The following is a 13,361-nucleotide window of genomic DNA, read 5'->3' as shown; positions in this document are numbered from 1 at the left end:
GTTGTAGAACTTTTTTGGTGCCTAAAATACATTTATCATATCTGTTCTTCCTCTTAGAAAGCCTACATGGAATCAGAAGTGTGAGTGTAAGTCTAAAATCTCAGAATAGAGTTCTTGTTACTCAACATGTTTGGCATAAACTTTGAAAGCTTTTAATAATGAAAATAAACTAGCATGGAAAAAAATAGTGGCATTGCTACCAGTTATCTAATTGTTGTGTTTTTTCCATCTTGGTTTAGGTGAAGTGGAACCTCCGTTGAAAAAAAAAGGTTGGCTTTCATTGTTATAAACAACACATGCTTTGATGTATTAAATGTTTTTAGATACTTTTTATTATTAAATTATTAAATTAGTATGAACCTACTATCTCTATACCACTGGTTCTGTCACTAATTGCTTTTGTTATTCTACTAACTGTGTATGCTGTATGTAAATTGAAATTGTTAGGAATGTCAAATTATAATAAGGTTTGAAGTGTTGTTTGTTGCTGTGCAGTGTGTTTAGGAGAAGTCTTAATTGTTTCATTATGCTTTGCAGCTAAAAATATTCATAAAAACCAACAGCACGATTACAGTATTATTTTATATGTATTATCTAACTATTGACTTATATTATGTCAATTTGTGTTACATACACGCCTGGAAAGAATAGACACCTTAGGAAGCAGCTGTGGAATATAAAAGTATTCACCTATTGCCCAGGTTTATAGTAAAAGCTTAAAGTAAGGACTATCTGTATACTTCTGAAAATAACTTAATTACCACTGGATTTTTATAGAAAACAAAGATGGAGCAAGTAGAATTGTGATACAAATCTTTCTAAATATTGCCACAAAACTTAAGTTCAGCTCCTGTTAACTCAAAAGGAAAATATACTGGAAGACCCAGGATATTGTTAATAGGATATAGAGCCCCTCATTTCTAGTTTACTGTTCAAACTGAGCACAGTTTGGCAATAATAAAAAAAAGTCGTTACCACCTGTTGACATTTCAGTGATCTACATGATAACAGTTTAATATCTATTGTGGATGGGGCAAGGCCAGATGGCTACAGTAAAGTACTGAGAAACAGGTATGTTAGCCCCAGGCTAAACAAATCCCTAGGACCATGGTAACCAAATGGCAGTTGCTCCAGGTTAATCAAGGCACCTGGAGCCAATTAAGACCTTTCTAGAAGGCAGTGGATATAGCTACTTTAATTAGAACACCTGCAGCCAATCANAGAACACTCAGGAACTTTCTAGAATTAATTAAGGCTAATCAGGACACCTGGTATAAAAAGGCTCTCACTCCAGTTAGTGAGGTGTGTGTAAGTAGCTGGGAGTGAGAGGACATGCTGCTGGAGGACTGAGGAGTACAAGCATTAATAGGCATCAGGAGGAAGATCCTGTGGTGAGGACAAAGAAGGTGTTTGGAGGAGGCCATGGCGAAGTAGCCCAGGGAGTTGTAGCTGTCATGCAGCTGTTACAGGAGGTACTATAGACAGCTGCAATCCACAGGGCCCTGGGCTGGAACCCGGAGTAGAGGGCCGGCCCGAGTTCCCCCGCAAACCTCCCAACTCCTGATCAGACACAGAACGAGTTGACCCAGACTGTGGGGAAGATCACTGAGGTGAGCAAATCTGCCAAGAAGCGCAGGACCCACCAAGGTAGAGGAGGAACTTTGTCACACTATCAAATTTCCAATAGATAAATGTCCATATCACAGAAACCATCACTGCCACATTAAGGGCTCAGTCCAGCTTTCTCTGAATTACCCTGAGTTGTATTAAACCCTTAATAGCACCTTTTTTGGCAGTCTCAGCAGAGAGGTCGAGAACTGAATGCGCATGGAGAACAGGACCATCTACTCATCCTTGTGAGATATTCCTTCATGTCAAAATTGTGGCAAACTGGTAGGCAGTGTGGGAAGACTTGCTCTCCTGTTACCTATGATTTATGGGTGGGATTTTTCATCATTGGACCAACTCAGTTCCCACTGAAACCAGTGGGAAGTATTCCATTGGTTTCAGATGAAGCAATTAGGCCACTGATGCACAGCACTACTTATCCTTCAGCTGATGTGACTACAACACTACCACCGTCGCCTTTGATGAAGAACAGCTGATTGGAGCTGAACCCTAGCAAGACAGAGGTAATGCTGGTGGGTACATAAAAGCATTGTGAAACATTTGCACCTCATCATGCAATCTGCTTTGGCTGAAGGGGGCATATTCACGATTAATTAATTCAGCCCATAGTTTAGGAGTGCTCCTGAATTGCTCACTGACACTAAGCTTTCAGCTAGCAGCATCCACAAATAATATTTTCTACCATCTCCAGCTGGATAGGAGACTTTGTCCCAGGTGGAAGTTGACCTGACCTTTGTTATGTACCCCTTTGTCACTTCCCATGTGGACTACGGCAATATAATATATCTGGGCCCAAAGCTACAAGCCCTTAAACTCCAACCAGTGCAGAATGCTGCAGCACATCTCCTCAGCAACATAGTCTACCAACAGTACATTGTACCTGTCTCTGCTGTCTACACTGGCTTCTCATGTAATATGGAGTCAAGTTAAAGGATGTGATCCTTATCTTCAAGGTGCTCAATGACCTGGGCCCAGCATTTCTGAAAGATTTGCCAGAAAGCTCTGGGACAAAGACCATGGCAGACAACTCTGCTCCTTGGGTATAATGGAACTTTCTATCATAGCTATAAAGCTCATCTGAACAGGAGACAAAACATTCTTGGGGGCTGGTCTGAGACTATGGAATGAACTCCCCCAGGAACTAAGGACCATCAGAAACCTACTCGCCATCTGCTGCAAGTGTAAGATGCGCTTCTTTGACCTGCTTTCTCTAACATAAACACATAATAGCATGTACATTTATAAACAAAATCCCCAAACTCTACCAAAATAAAACATTGCCTACACACACGTGTCCCCCCTCAGTCTTCTCTTCTCCAGACTAAACGAACACATTTTTTTTTCATTCTTTCCTCATAGGTCCTGTTTTCTAAACCTTTAATCATTTTTGTTGCTCTCCTCTGGACTTTCTCCAATTTGTCCACATCTTTTCTGAAATGTGGTGTCCAGAACTGGACACAATACTCCATGCTGATAAGGCTTCAACTGGAGTAGAGTGGAAGAATTACTACTTGTGACTTCCTTACACCACTCCTGCTGATACATCCCAGATTGATGTTTGCTTTTTTTTTTGCAGTAGTGTTACACTTACAAATTTGTGATCCACTATAACCAAGATCCCTTTCTGGAGTACTCCTTCCTACTTACGTCCCATTTTGTATGTTTCCAATTGATTGTTCCTTCCTAAGTGGAGCACTTTGCATTTGTCATTATTGAATTTCATCTTATTTAGTTCAGACCATTTTTTCAGTTCTCCAGATCCTTTTGAATTTTATATCTATTCTACAAAGCACTTGCAGCTTCTCTCAGCTTGATATCACCCACAAACCCACATATCTCCTGAGTGAACTCCTTGAATATTTTCAGTTCTCAGGTCTATCAGCCAGAGCATACTTTGTGTGCACTAACAGTCTGCACAAAATTATCACTATCTTGGAAGTACCATAATTGCAAACACATTAAAATTTAGTTGATACCACAGTAAAGTTATTTACTGAGAAAATGTTCAAGGGAGTAGTAAGGACATCACAGTAATGATAAGGAAAGAAGAAGAAAGGAAGGATAATAATGATAATTATGAGCCTAAAGAAAGCAAAGATAACCTTGACACGGATGCAAACTGCAAGCAAAGATAATAGGGATACAAATAATGACAATGAAGGTGGTACATGTAACAGGGCTAATATTGGTGTCAGTAGCCACTAGAAAGGATGAAAATGCTTATCATAGTACATTCTTTACCAAAATTAATTTCTTCATCCCCAGCATTATCACTGATATTTATATTTAGTCACTGGAAAAGACTGAACATTTTATACCATGCAGAAAAAAAAAAGTAACTATCAGGGGACATGGTGAAAAAGTATTCTGTAAAGAGCTTTGCAATGTTTAACACTGTGTACTCAGTGCATGATAAAATTTCTCAGCGTTTCCATGAAAACGATTCGAAAATCTAATAATGGTTTCTAACAGACTTGATATGTTTTAGCTGTCATTTTTCTAAATCAATGGTTATAGTTGATAATGTTGATTTATGTTTCAGGGTTAATAAAACATTTATGGACAAATCAATTTATTTGACAACTGTATGTTTTGTTTCTTGTATGCTTCTTTTATTAAAATTTCTTGTTATAATAGGAGAGTTTTATTCATCACATCTTATATGCTTATGCCTCTGCAGTCCAAGCCCGGTGTCACAGTCTGTTTCTACGAGGATCTTTATTGATGGAAGCAAAATGGGACTGATAGTCTTTTTGAATCTTTAGGATGGGGGAGAAAACACCCCAAAAATTAGAATAACATTTTATTAGAGATGACTCCAAATTAAAAGCACAGAAGTTTTAGCACGAGTCCTATGGCAGTAGTCAAAACTTACTACTAGCAATGTTATTACTCTACAGCATTTTGGAACTGTAGAATAGAATAACAGTTTACATAAGGCTAATTTAAAGTTAATTTTCCAATATACAGATTAGTGATATTATGTACAAATTAATATTTTTACATATGGAAATTATTCTCAATCTTTGGAATTTAGGATATGACCAAAGGCCATTGAAATCAATAGGTCTTAGATAAGGGTTTATTTTATATTTCGCAGTTCAGGCTTGTTCAAACTTTGTTTTTTAACTTAACATTCTTCTTTTGTTTTAGCTGAAATTCACCCTGTGACCAAAAAAAAAGGTGAGTAAATTTTAAAGCAATCTTAGTTTAATCAAAAAGAAGGAGCTTAATAATAAATTAAGTTAGAAATGTCTGTGCAAGTAAAGCACTGACATGGCAGTAGATGCGGGACACTGGCTGAATATTATTTAGTGGACTTTTATTGGTGCAACAGATGTTGATATACATAAAAACAGAAGAAACTTGAGATTTCTGAAACACACAGAAGCACTCAGGTATACCATGGTGATGGAGGCTAGGCAGATACATGAATGCAAGGGCCTGATCCTATTGTTCTTATGCAGACACAAACTCACATTAACTCTGTTTTTCTAAAAATGAAATCACATTCCACCTAGTATATTACAAAATAGAAATTTTAGACATCAAATAGAGGAAAATGGCAGTACCCTTCTGTTTCATATTAGTCTTTGGGGTGTGATAATCATGTGATTTCCCAGTTTGTAGAATCCCAAATTCTAGGCAGTGATTTATGTGGAGAAGAAGAAAAGATATTGTATAGAGATTTCCACCCTCCCTGTTTCCTAGATGTGTTGCTTTTTCATAGTGAAGCAAGAAACATCAGAACTTTCTACTGCAAATTGGGAGAAACTAGCCTAATTATACAGATAAATAAAGCTCCTTGACAACCAGCTTAGTCAGAATTCTCTAAATTCAAATGAGTCAGTGAAATGATATGCTTTTTTGGGGGGTGGGACAGAAGGATACTAGGAGACTGTAAACATACTAGAGAACTCTCCTAGTAATGATGTGCTATGTGGGTACAGTCTGCCTGTCCACACACTATGAATTGCAAGATCCGGGCCAAAAGTTCAATGTATAAATACCAGTAGGTGAGTGAAACCATTATGTCATTAGATTGTTGTGACCGGTTAGGTTTCATATCAAGATTTGAAAGCAGACATTTTGCATAGTTCAATTTTTTCCCCAAAATTTTCACATAGCTATAACTGATAGTTAACCATGCTCTTTTGCCTTTCCCTCTTCTAAAAGATTATCAGTGTTAATAAATAAATAAATAAATAAAATTAAAAAATTGCTGCTTTAACTGTAATACTTAAGTGGCAATCCCCTCCTGCGTTGTAGACTCATTTATATGCAATAAAAGTGCTATATCAATATAGCTTATTCCAATTCAGGAAGCAACACAATGTAGACCAGTATAAAGTACCTTTATGCCAATCTAAGTTCATCTACATCAGAGTTTATCCTGGTAAAAATTCACACTGCTAACCAACTTACTTATCATGGTAGAGCTTTTCTAGTATAGACTTTTGAAATTAGGACCCTAGGCTCTTAAGTCATATAAGTCACTTTTTAAAATGTTATCCAATAGCTCATCTGAAAGAATATTTGAGGCTGGCAAGACTCCTTTGGACGATAGTCATGTTTCATAAATATTTAGACCAGAAAATAAAAATATTTCTAAACCCACATTTCTTCCTTCGAGCTGCAAATAGGCTGGGAAAGCAAATATTTGAATAGCATGAACGCAACCTGAAAGGTATGGCCCCTTATTGAATTTGCCTATGTGGCTGAGGTTTGTGATTTGGGAAATTAATTATTCTATGCACTCTTCCCTAGAGTATATACTTATTTGCATTTTTAGTGTTTTCAGAGATCAGCTGACTTTTCTTTTATATGTCCATATGGCAACATTTCTTTTTTCTGCATGAGAGTTCTTGTTTCCCAGCTCTGTAAAGTGTTCTCAATTTCTCTTTAAGCTTCTTCTATAAAGTATTTTGTGAATTTTTGTGTAAGGAGCAATGTGTTTAAAAAATATCTTCAGAACTGAGTGAATGCCAAAAACACGAAGAAAACTACTTCCCCAAATATTTTTTTATTTTATTTTTGTTACCATCAGTTCTATTATTAATGTTCTCTTGACAATCCCATCTTGCTTTTTATGCTGATCAAAACAGCAATGGCATATCCACTTTAAGGGGAACACATTAGAATATGAAAAAAAATATTTTTCAGATTATCTAAAGAAAACACAACTACCTACCCTTAGGCAAGAGTGAATTTTCAATTCCAGGGTTTTCTTTTCCCTTTTTTTTTCTTTTTTCTTTTGCTGTGGAAAGAAAGGTTTTTAACTTGGGTTGATGTCATGGGGCATTTCAATCCAAAATTTACTGCTTTCCTGTGAAAGATGCAAAAAAAGAGTTCTTTGCTCCATATGGTCATTAAAGATCCTTCGGATAAAAGTGTAGTAGCACTTGAGGTTTCAGAGTTTAGCTTCCTGTCCAAATGATGCTACTGAACTCTTTTAATTTGTGCTCCTGCTATAGCAGAGGCTGGCTGAGCTAGTTGCTGTTAAAGAGGGAAGAGAAGGATGTGAGTCTAATCTCTTTTCTGGTTGGGGGTCCATAGCACCACAGTTGGAACGAAGAGAGCCTGAAAATCAGACTTGGTGGGTGGGAGTTAAGAGAAGACATGAAGAAATGTCTTACTTTCCATAAAAATAACAAGTGCTTCCTTCTGATCAAAGTCCTCTCTCAGGAGATCCTGGGGTCCTGACTCATTAATTCTTCATTTGAGAGGCACAGTGCAAAATTCCTATCTGAATTGTATTCCTCCTCCTGCCCTCTTCTGTTTGACACAGGTTCAGAGTTTATTAGTATTAGAACATCAGGACAGCACTGAAATGAGGTGCATTACATTGGCCATTTGAGTGGGGTCCCAGAAAAAGATTTATATATTTTTGAGGGGGGCAGGGGAGGAAATCTATATTAAAAATTAATTGGGGTTAAGAGGTCTTGTAGGATCCCACATTTCTCCCAAATTTATCCTTTCAAAGCCCTCAATTACTGTGGTGCTCCTTCATATGAGGACAGTTACATATTGTTCACTGCTCTTGAACATCTGCCAGAAGGGATTACTCAATTCAGAGACAATGTAAAATGCTGCCTTCCCGCAGATGAAAAATTGCCCTGTATATTAGAGCTGATCAGAAGAGTTTTTTTCCTGTTGAAAAATCAAAAATTGAAATATTTTGGCCAAAAAACAAAATAGATTTGGAAATGCTACTGTGGTGCCTCAAGCTGCATCCCCTCTCTAGGCCAGGCTCCCTAGTTGGCTTACATATCCAGTCATGCACCACGGTTTCACTTCTTGATGTGGGGAGGTGATGCATCATGATGAACCACAATTTCCATGAGACACTGGAGCGGTATAGCTGAATCTAATATTTTCCATGGAAAGTAGACACTTTGAAAAATTGTATTTACTCAAAACCCCAATGTTTCATGGAAACCGTTCAGTGGAACATTTTTGACTGACCTACTATATATATTAAAATGCCCAGGCACATTGTTGCCATGGCAAAAGATCAATGCCAATGTTCTATGACTTAATAATAAAATTCTCCTTTAATGAATAAAAACAGCAATGTATATCTTTACCACCCCATCTCTCCTTGAGACCCTAGAACAAAAGCATTTTATTTTGTAGCAGAAAGAATATTATTTGAGTCATGGCAGATTGAAAAAGGCATATATTTCATTGATCCCAAAGTAGTAACATATAAACAAAGATGGTTATATCAAATTTAGCTTTAGTTTCTGTGTAGGTGAGCAGGAGGTTGTGGGGGAATGGGGATACATTATGCTTCTCTCTCCACAATCTGGATAATTTGGTTATTATCAAAATATCACCCCATGATCAAAACACTTATGGAGTTGGTGATGGGGATGTTGCTGGTCAGTATATGCTAATATTTTTACCATAGATAGCTTGGGTGGAGCTCCACCAATGCTAAGAGATTACTTAAAATGTATGGGATCAGATCCTAATCCACGCTAAAAAATTTTTGCACTGTTTCTGCAGCACAAAGTGGGCCTAATTCTGGTTTCAGTGGCCATCTGAAGAATCGCTTAAGGTGTAGAGTAGCATTCAGTGGAGGGGACTATATCAAGGAAAGGAGGCATAGCTTGATCACTACTGAACTCTGGCTATCTCCAGCTGCCATAAAAGCCCTCCAGGAGTTGTTGTCTTTGGCCATAAATTAGAGCATGTGTGAAGCAACTTCAACTTAATCCTGGCAGCTCCAAGGATCAGGGAAGCATAGAAGATATAGCTTCTTTTAAAGTCTACACCATCAATTCTTTGGCCAGTTCCAAAGGCTAGGCCCATAGGGCAGATGCAACCCCAGAGTTAATTCTCACAGTCAGAAATATTTGCCATTTATTTTTTCATATTGTGGCTGCTCTAAAGACTTGGTGTTTTGCATAGATTGTGGCTCCATGAAATATTAACATTTTGTTGGGAATGAGTCTTTTGTACAGATTCCTTTCCTCCTACCCCTCCCATCCCATTAAAATAGCAATCATCGTAACCAGCCTCTTCCATCTACAGGAGAGCTAGGCCACAGCTGTACTATTTCAAATGTCTGCTAAGGAAACTAACAAGAAGAGAGTTGACTACAATTCTCTATAAAGGCAAGTCTAAGAGCAAGTTAAAAATGACCTCTCTGAAGCTCTTAACCCAGCTTATTCCACCTCTTACTTTGCGGTTTATTTACCCCCCCCCCCCCCCCCGCCAACTTTCCAGGATAATCATGCACCTGTTGCTAGGTAGGCTAGATAAAGCAGCAGGGATATAGTCCAGCTTAGTTGTGGGCAGCAGCTGTAGGGCTTCCGGACACTGGAGGCTGAGTTATTAATCTTGGCAGGCCCTTTGGGTGGGGTCCATTTCCCTTTTCATATGTGGACATTTTTGAGAAAGTGAAGGTTTTAAACACTCAAAGGTCCAGATCCACAAAGATGTTTAGGCTTCTAACTTTCACTGATTTCGGTGGAAGTTAGGAGCCTAAACACCTTTGTAGATCTGGGCCAAAATGTTTAGCCTCACTGCCTGTAAAAGTCATTTTTGTTTTGTATAGCAAAAGGGGAAAGAGGGAGGGAGAAAGAGAGTGAAGAACAAACACAGCCTGAAACTAGAGATGGTGATTAAGGGACCAGCCTAGGCTTCAGAGGATCAGGGTTCAGTAACCAGCTCTGATGTTGGTTTCCTGTGTACTCACAGGTAAGTCATTTAATCATAAAGCTCCCTATTTAGGAAATGGGAATAATACTATTTCTTTTCTACTATATTCTTCTTCTTTGTTTTTGTTCTTTTGGTTTATATTGTAAGCTCTTTGGAGAAGGGACAGTCTCTCATTATGTGCGTGTACAGTGCCTAACACGGTGTCCTCAGTTTGGTCCGTTAGTGCTACCATAATACATGTTATTACAACTGAGTACTTATTAACAGGGAGCAGCCAAATAAGAGCGCAGTAATATAAGCAGACTGGAAATTAACCACTGTATATGTTGATAGAAGAGTAAGAACCTCCTCCTGCCTCATCATGAAGGGGAACATTATTCATACTAATGTGAGGCTGAACTGAGAGGGCGTCTCTAGTATAAAGTGCTTCAGGAAACTATAATTTACTTCTTTTTCTCCATCCCTCCTCTTACTAATGTTTGGTCTTTGTAGTGCACAGGGAGAGCAGGGCTGTTAGCAGACACTGTAAACTCTTGATAAAGAAAATTAACATGGTAAAGGCTGCGTGAAGGGGAGGTGGAGGAGGGGAAGAGGGAGGGAGAGAGGAAGAGCTTCCAAAATTGCTTGTTCAGCAGGGATTTTCAATCAAGCTGCAGATTTAGCTCGTGTAAATCTGACTGTCATCAGACTATCAGCTTATTTTGGGTCAACAACATACAGCTGTGCAGACCTGCTAACAATATAGTCAGTGAATATATCTTCTGTCAGAGTTTGAAAATGGTTGGCAAGTGGGCTGCTAGCTTTTCTTCTTGGAGGCATTTAAAACAATTATACTGCATGTTCTGTATATCCTCAGAACTCTAGATAAGTCCATCAGTGCCCACATTTTAGGAAATAAACTCTTTGTCCCTTCTAAAAACCAGCAACATTGGGAAAATGATAATTTTTAAAGCCTGCTTGATAACTAGAAAACCCTAATAATGAAATACATCTTTTAAAATACATATTCCTTTGCAATAATTTAATAAACTGTGCTGCCATCTCATCAAGAATCAGGATGGTTGCCTTGGTGACAAAGATTATCCTTGCTGCTGCTTGATTTTGTCATTTTTCTAAACATGAATTCATAATATTGAGGATTTATTAACAGTATGTCACATTGATAGAGATAAATTGTGTGCTTTAAACTGGCCATGAAAGTCTTTTATGATATTACAGCTGCTTTGTCAACTCAGAAATAAGATATGATGTGATTACTAGACAATTAAAGATATTTGTCATAAAGCGTAAGACACGGAGTATTAAAACTGCAGAAGAAAAATCCTCAGTAGAAAAATCTGATATTTTAAATATTTGGGTTAGTTAGTTGTTACCATTTTATGGCTTGTAAATTAATCAAATTCAATTAACATAGAAAAGTATACTTGTTTCTGCTGGTAACATTTAACTTGTAATGTCCAGAAATAACATAACAGAAGTATTCTAGACTGTCGTATTTTCTGCTGGCTCCAACTGCCTACAGAGATTAGGGAAAAAATCCCAGTGAAGGCAAATTTTGCAAGTTCTGAGTGTATTTTATATATTCAATTGCTTTAAGGACTTTGCATGATGTGTTCTGTCATAAGTGTTGCTGTAGGTTAGATAATCCATTCAGAAATCTTGAATGTTTCTGGTGGGGAGTTATCTGAGTTATATAGTTTTGTTCAGAAATACTCATGTCAGATTGGATCTACCCCCGATATGTCACGGGGTCAGTTTAGGTTATCTACTGTATTTACCAGCCTTCCATTGGGTATATGAACATTTTTGAACTAAATTACTATGTGATCCACTAAAACCATTACAAGAGGAAAAACAAACAAACAAAGACTGTATCTGAAACACAAAGATTTCCTTGGATTTTGACAGAGATGGGGTGGGGAGACAAGCAGTGTATTTGAATAATTTGAAGTCAGTGGAGCTATGATAGTTTACACCAGCTGAGGATCTCCTAACAGTCCCCAAATGTTTGAACTTCTGTGCATGATTCTGCTAATAGCATACAATTTATCAGTCAATGGGCCAGATTCAGAAATCATATGTGAAGCTACATAAGATATGCTCTCCTTACACTCCTCTAGAGCTATGTAAACATGCTGGCTTAGATAACAAAGGGATTTAGGCTTGTATGGCCCAGTTTTAGGCACCATTGTAATCCACAACCACCCCAGTCAGCTGTTGCCTAACCCTGTAGGTGTCTAAACTCACTTTTGATGTGGTTTTAATCAGATTGTGACTTTATCATTAGATGGGACTACCTGGCAGATAAAAGTGCACAGTGCAGGTAACCCAAGTTCATTCAGTAACCACTTCCACCACCGCCGCCCACTTTTTCCATCCAGGTCCCCCAGCCAACTCATTGTTGGGACCTTACCATCCACCCCCCTTGTAGGAGGGTTCAGGTGGGCTTTGAGAAAGGGGAGAACCCCACTGCCCCTCACTTCCATTCCTTTAACCAACAGCTCCTTTTTAAGTCCTTAACCAAGCCATTTATCTGGTCACTGTATCCCTTCCCTATGGAGTACTTGCACTGGACATCTGCCCTACACTTACATCATGAATTGTGACATGCAGTCTACCGCCCTTCATGCCACATGTCAACAAAGCCCTCCCTAACACACTATGGAAAAGGTCAATCTAGTGGTAAGGAAAAATTCCTTCCCAGCCCCCCTAAAAAAAGGGACGGCTAGCGCAGGTCTTGACTAAACCTGATATTTTACCATCTAAAGAGGAGGAAGCGTGGGTGTTACCTCCGCCTGCTCTGTGTAAAAAGGGGCTTCTCTGCAGTGGGCTGCCCATTTAAACCCTTCTGCCCATCTGGTTTCCAGGAGTTGAGTCAGTGTTGCTACGCTGGCCTCTTGTCCCGTTTTGAATCAGTTTCACCACTCTCCCACGTCCAGCCATAAAGCACTGTTCCTTTCATTCAGCCAGCCAGAGAAATCCATCTGCCCCCCACTTAAAGGTGTGATGTGGTCATTGGCACCTAACTTTGTGCTGCAAATCTTCCCTGGGCATATAACTTCCTGCCTCTGGGTGTGCGCACTGGTGCCTCACTCTAGGGATCCAAATTCCAATCTCAAGCCTAAACACCAGAGCAACCACAAATTGGGGGGAGATAGGCATTCCTCCACCTATCTTCCCTTCAGGGCCCTGTTGGGTAGTCATACTCAGAGGTTGCCTAACTCCACACAAAATGACCAGAGAGAGGAGGGGACCTCCCTTAACTTCTAGCCTAGTGGTTAGGGCAGTGGTTCATAAACTTTTTACTAAGGTGACCCACTAAGTGCATTTCATCTCTTTTTGTGAACCACCATTCTTTACAACCCTAATCCTATCCTGGAGTAGAGGGGAGACCCTGAGTGGAGGGGTTTGAGGGAGGAGTTGGAGAGTGTGCCTGACTAGCACTCACCCCACAGTGGTGCTGCCTGTCCTGCACGACTGGGCCTGGCTCCCCATTCCAGGCATTGAGACCTGGCATACAGGGTTACAGTGGCACTCAGCTTTGGCTTGCCCACCTCTTCCTC

The 13,361-nt window shown here is 39.1% G+C and overlaps 1 protein-coding gene across 1 annotated transcript in view; it reads left to right on the top strand.

Annotated features, from left to right (window-relative positions):
- Positions 1-13,361, top strand: part of TRDN (triadin) — a 331,687-nt gene that overhangs the window by 73,648 nt on the left and 244,678 nt on the right. The window contains exons 4-5 of the mRNA XM_075064568.1: positions 240-269; positions 4,783-4,812. Of these exons, the coding sequence (XP_074920669.1) occupies positions 240-269; positions 4,783-4,812 (60 nt within the window). The remainder of the gene's footprint in view (positions 1-239; positions 270-4,782; positions 4,813-13,361) is intronic.

This window comes from Chelonoidis abingdonii, chromosome 3 (assembly GCF_003597395.2).
Source record: "Chelonoidis abingdonii isolate Lonesome George chromosome 3, CheloAbing_2.0, whole genome shotgun sequence".
Lineage (NCBI taxonomy): Eukaryota > Metazoa > Chordata > Testudines > Testudinidae > Chelonoidis > Chelonoidis abingdonii.
This window is presented reverse-complemented; position numbering and strand designations above follow the sequence as displayed.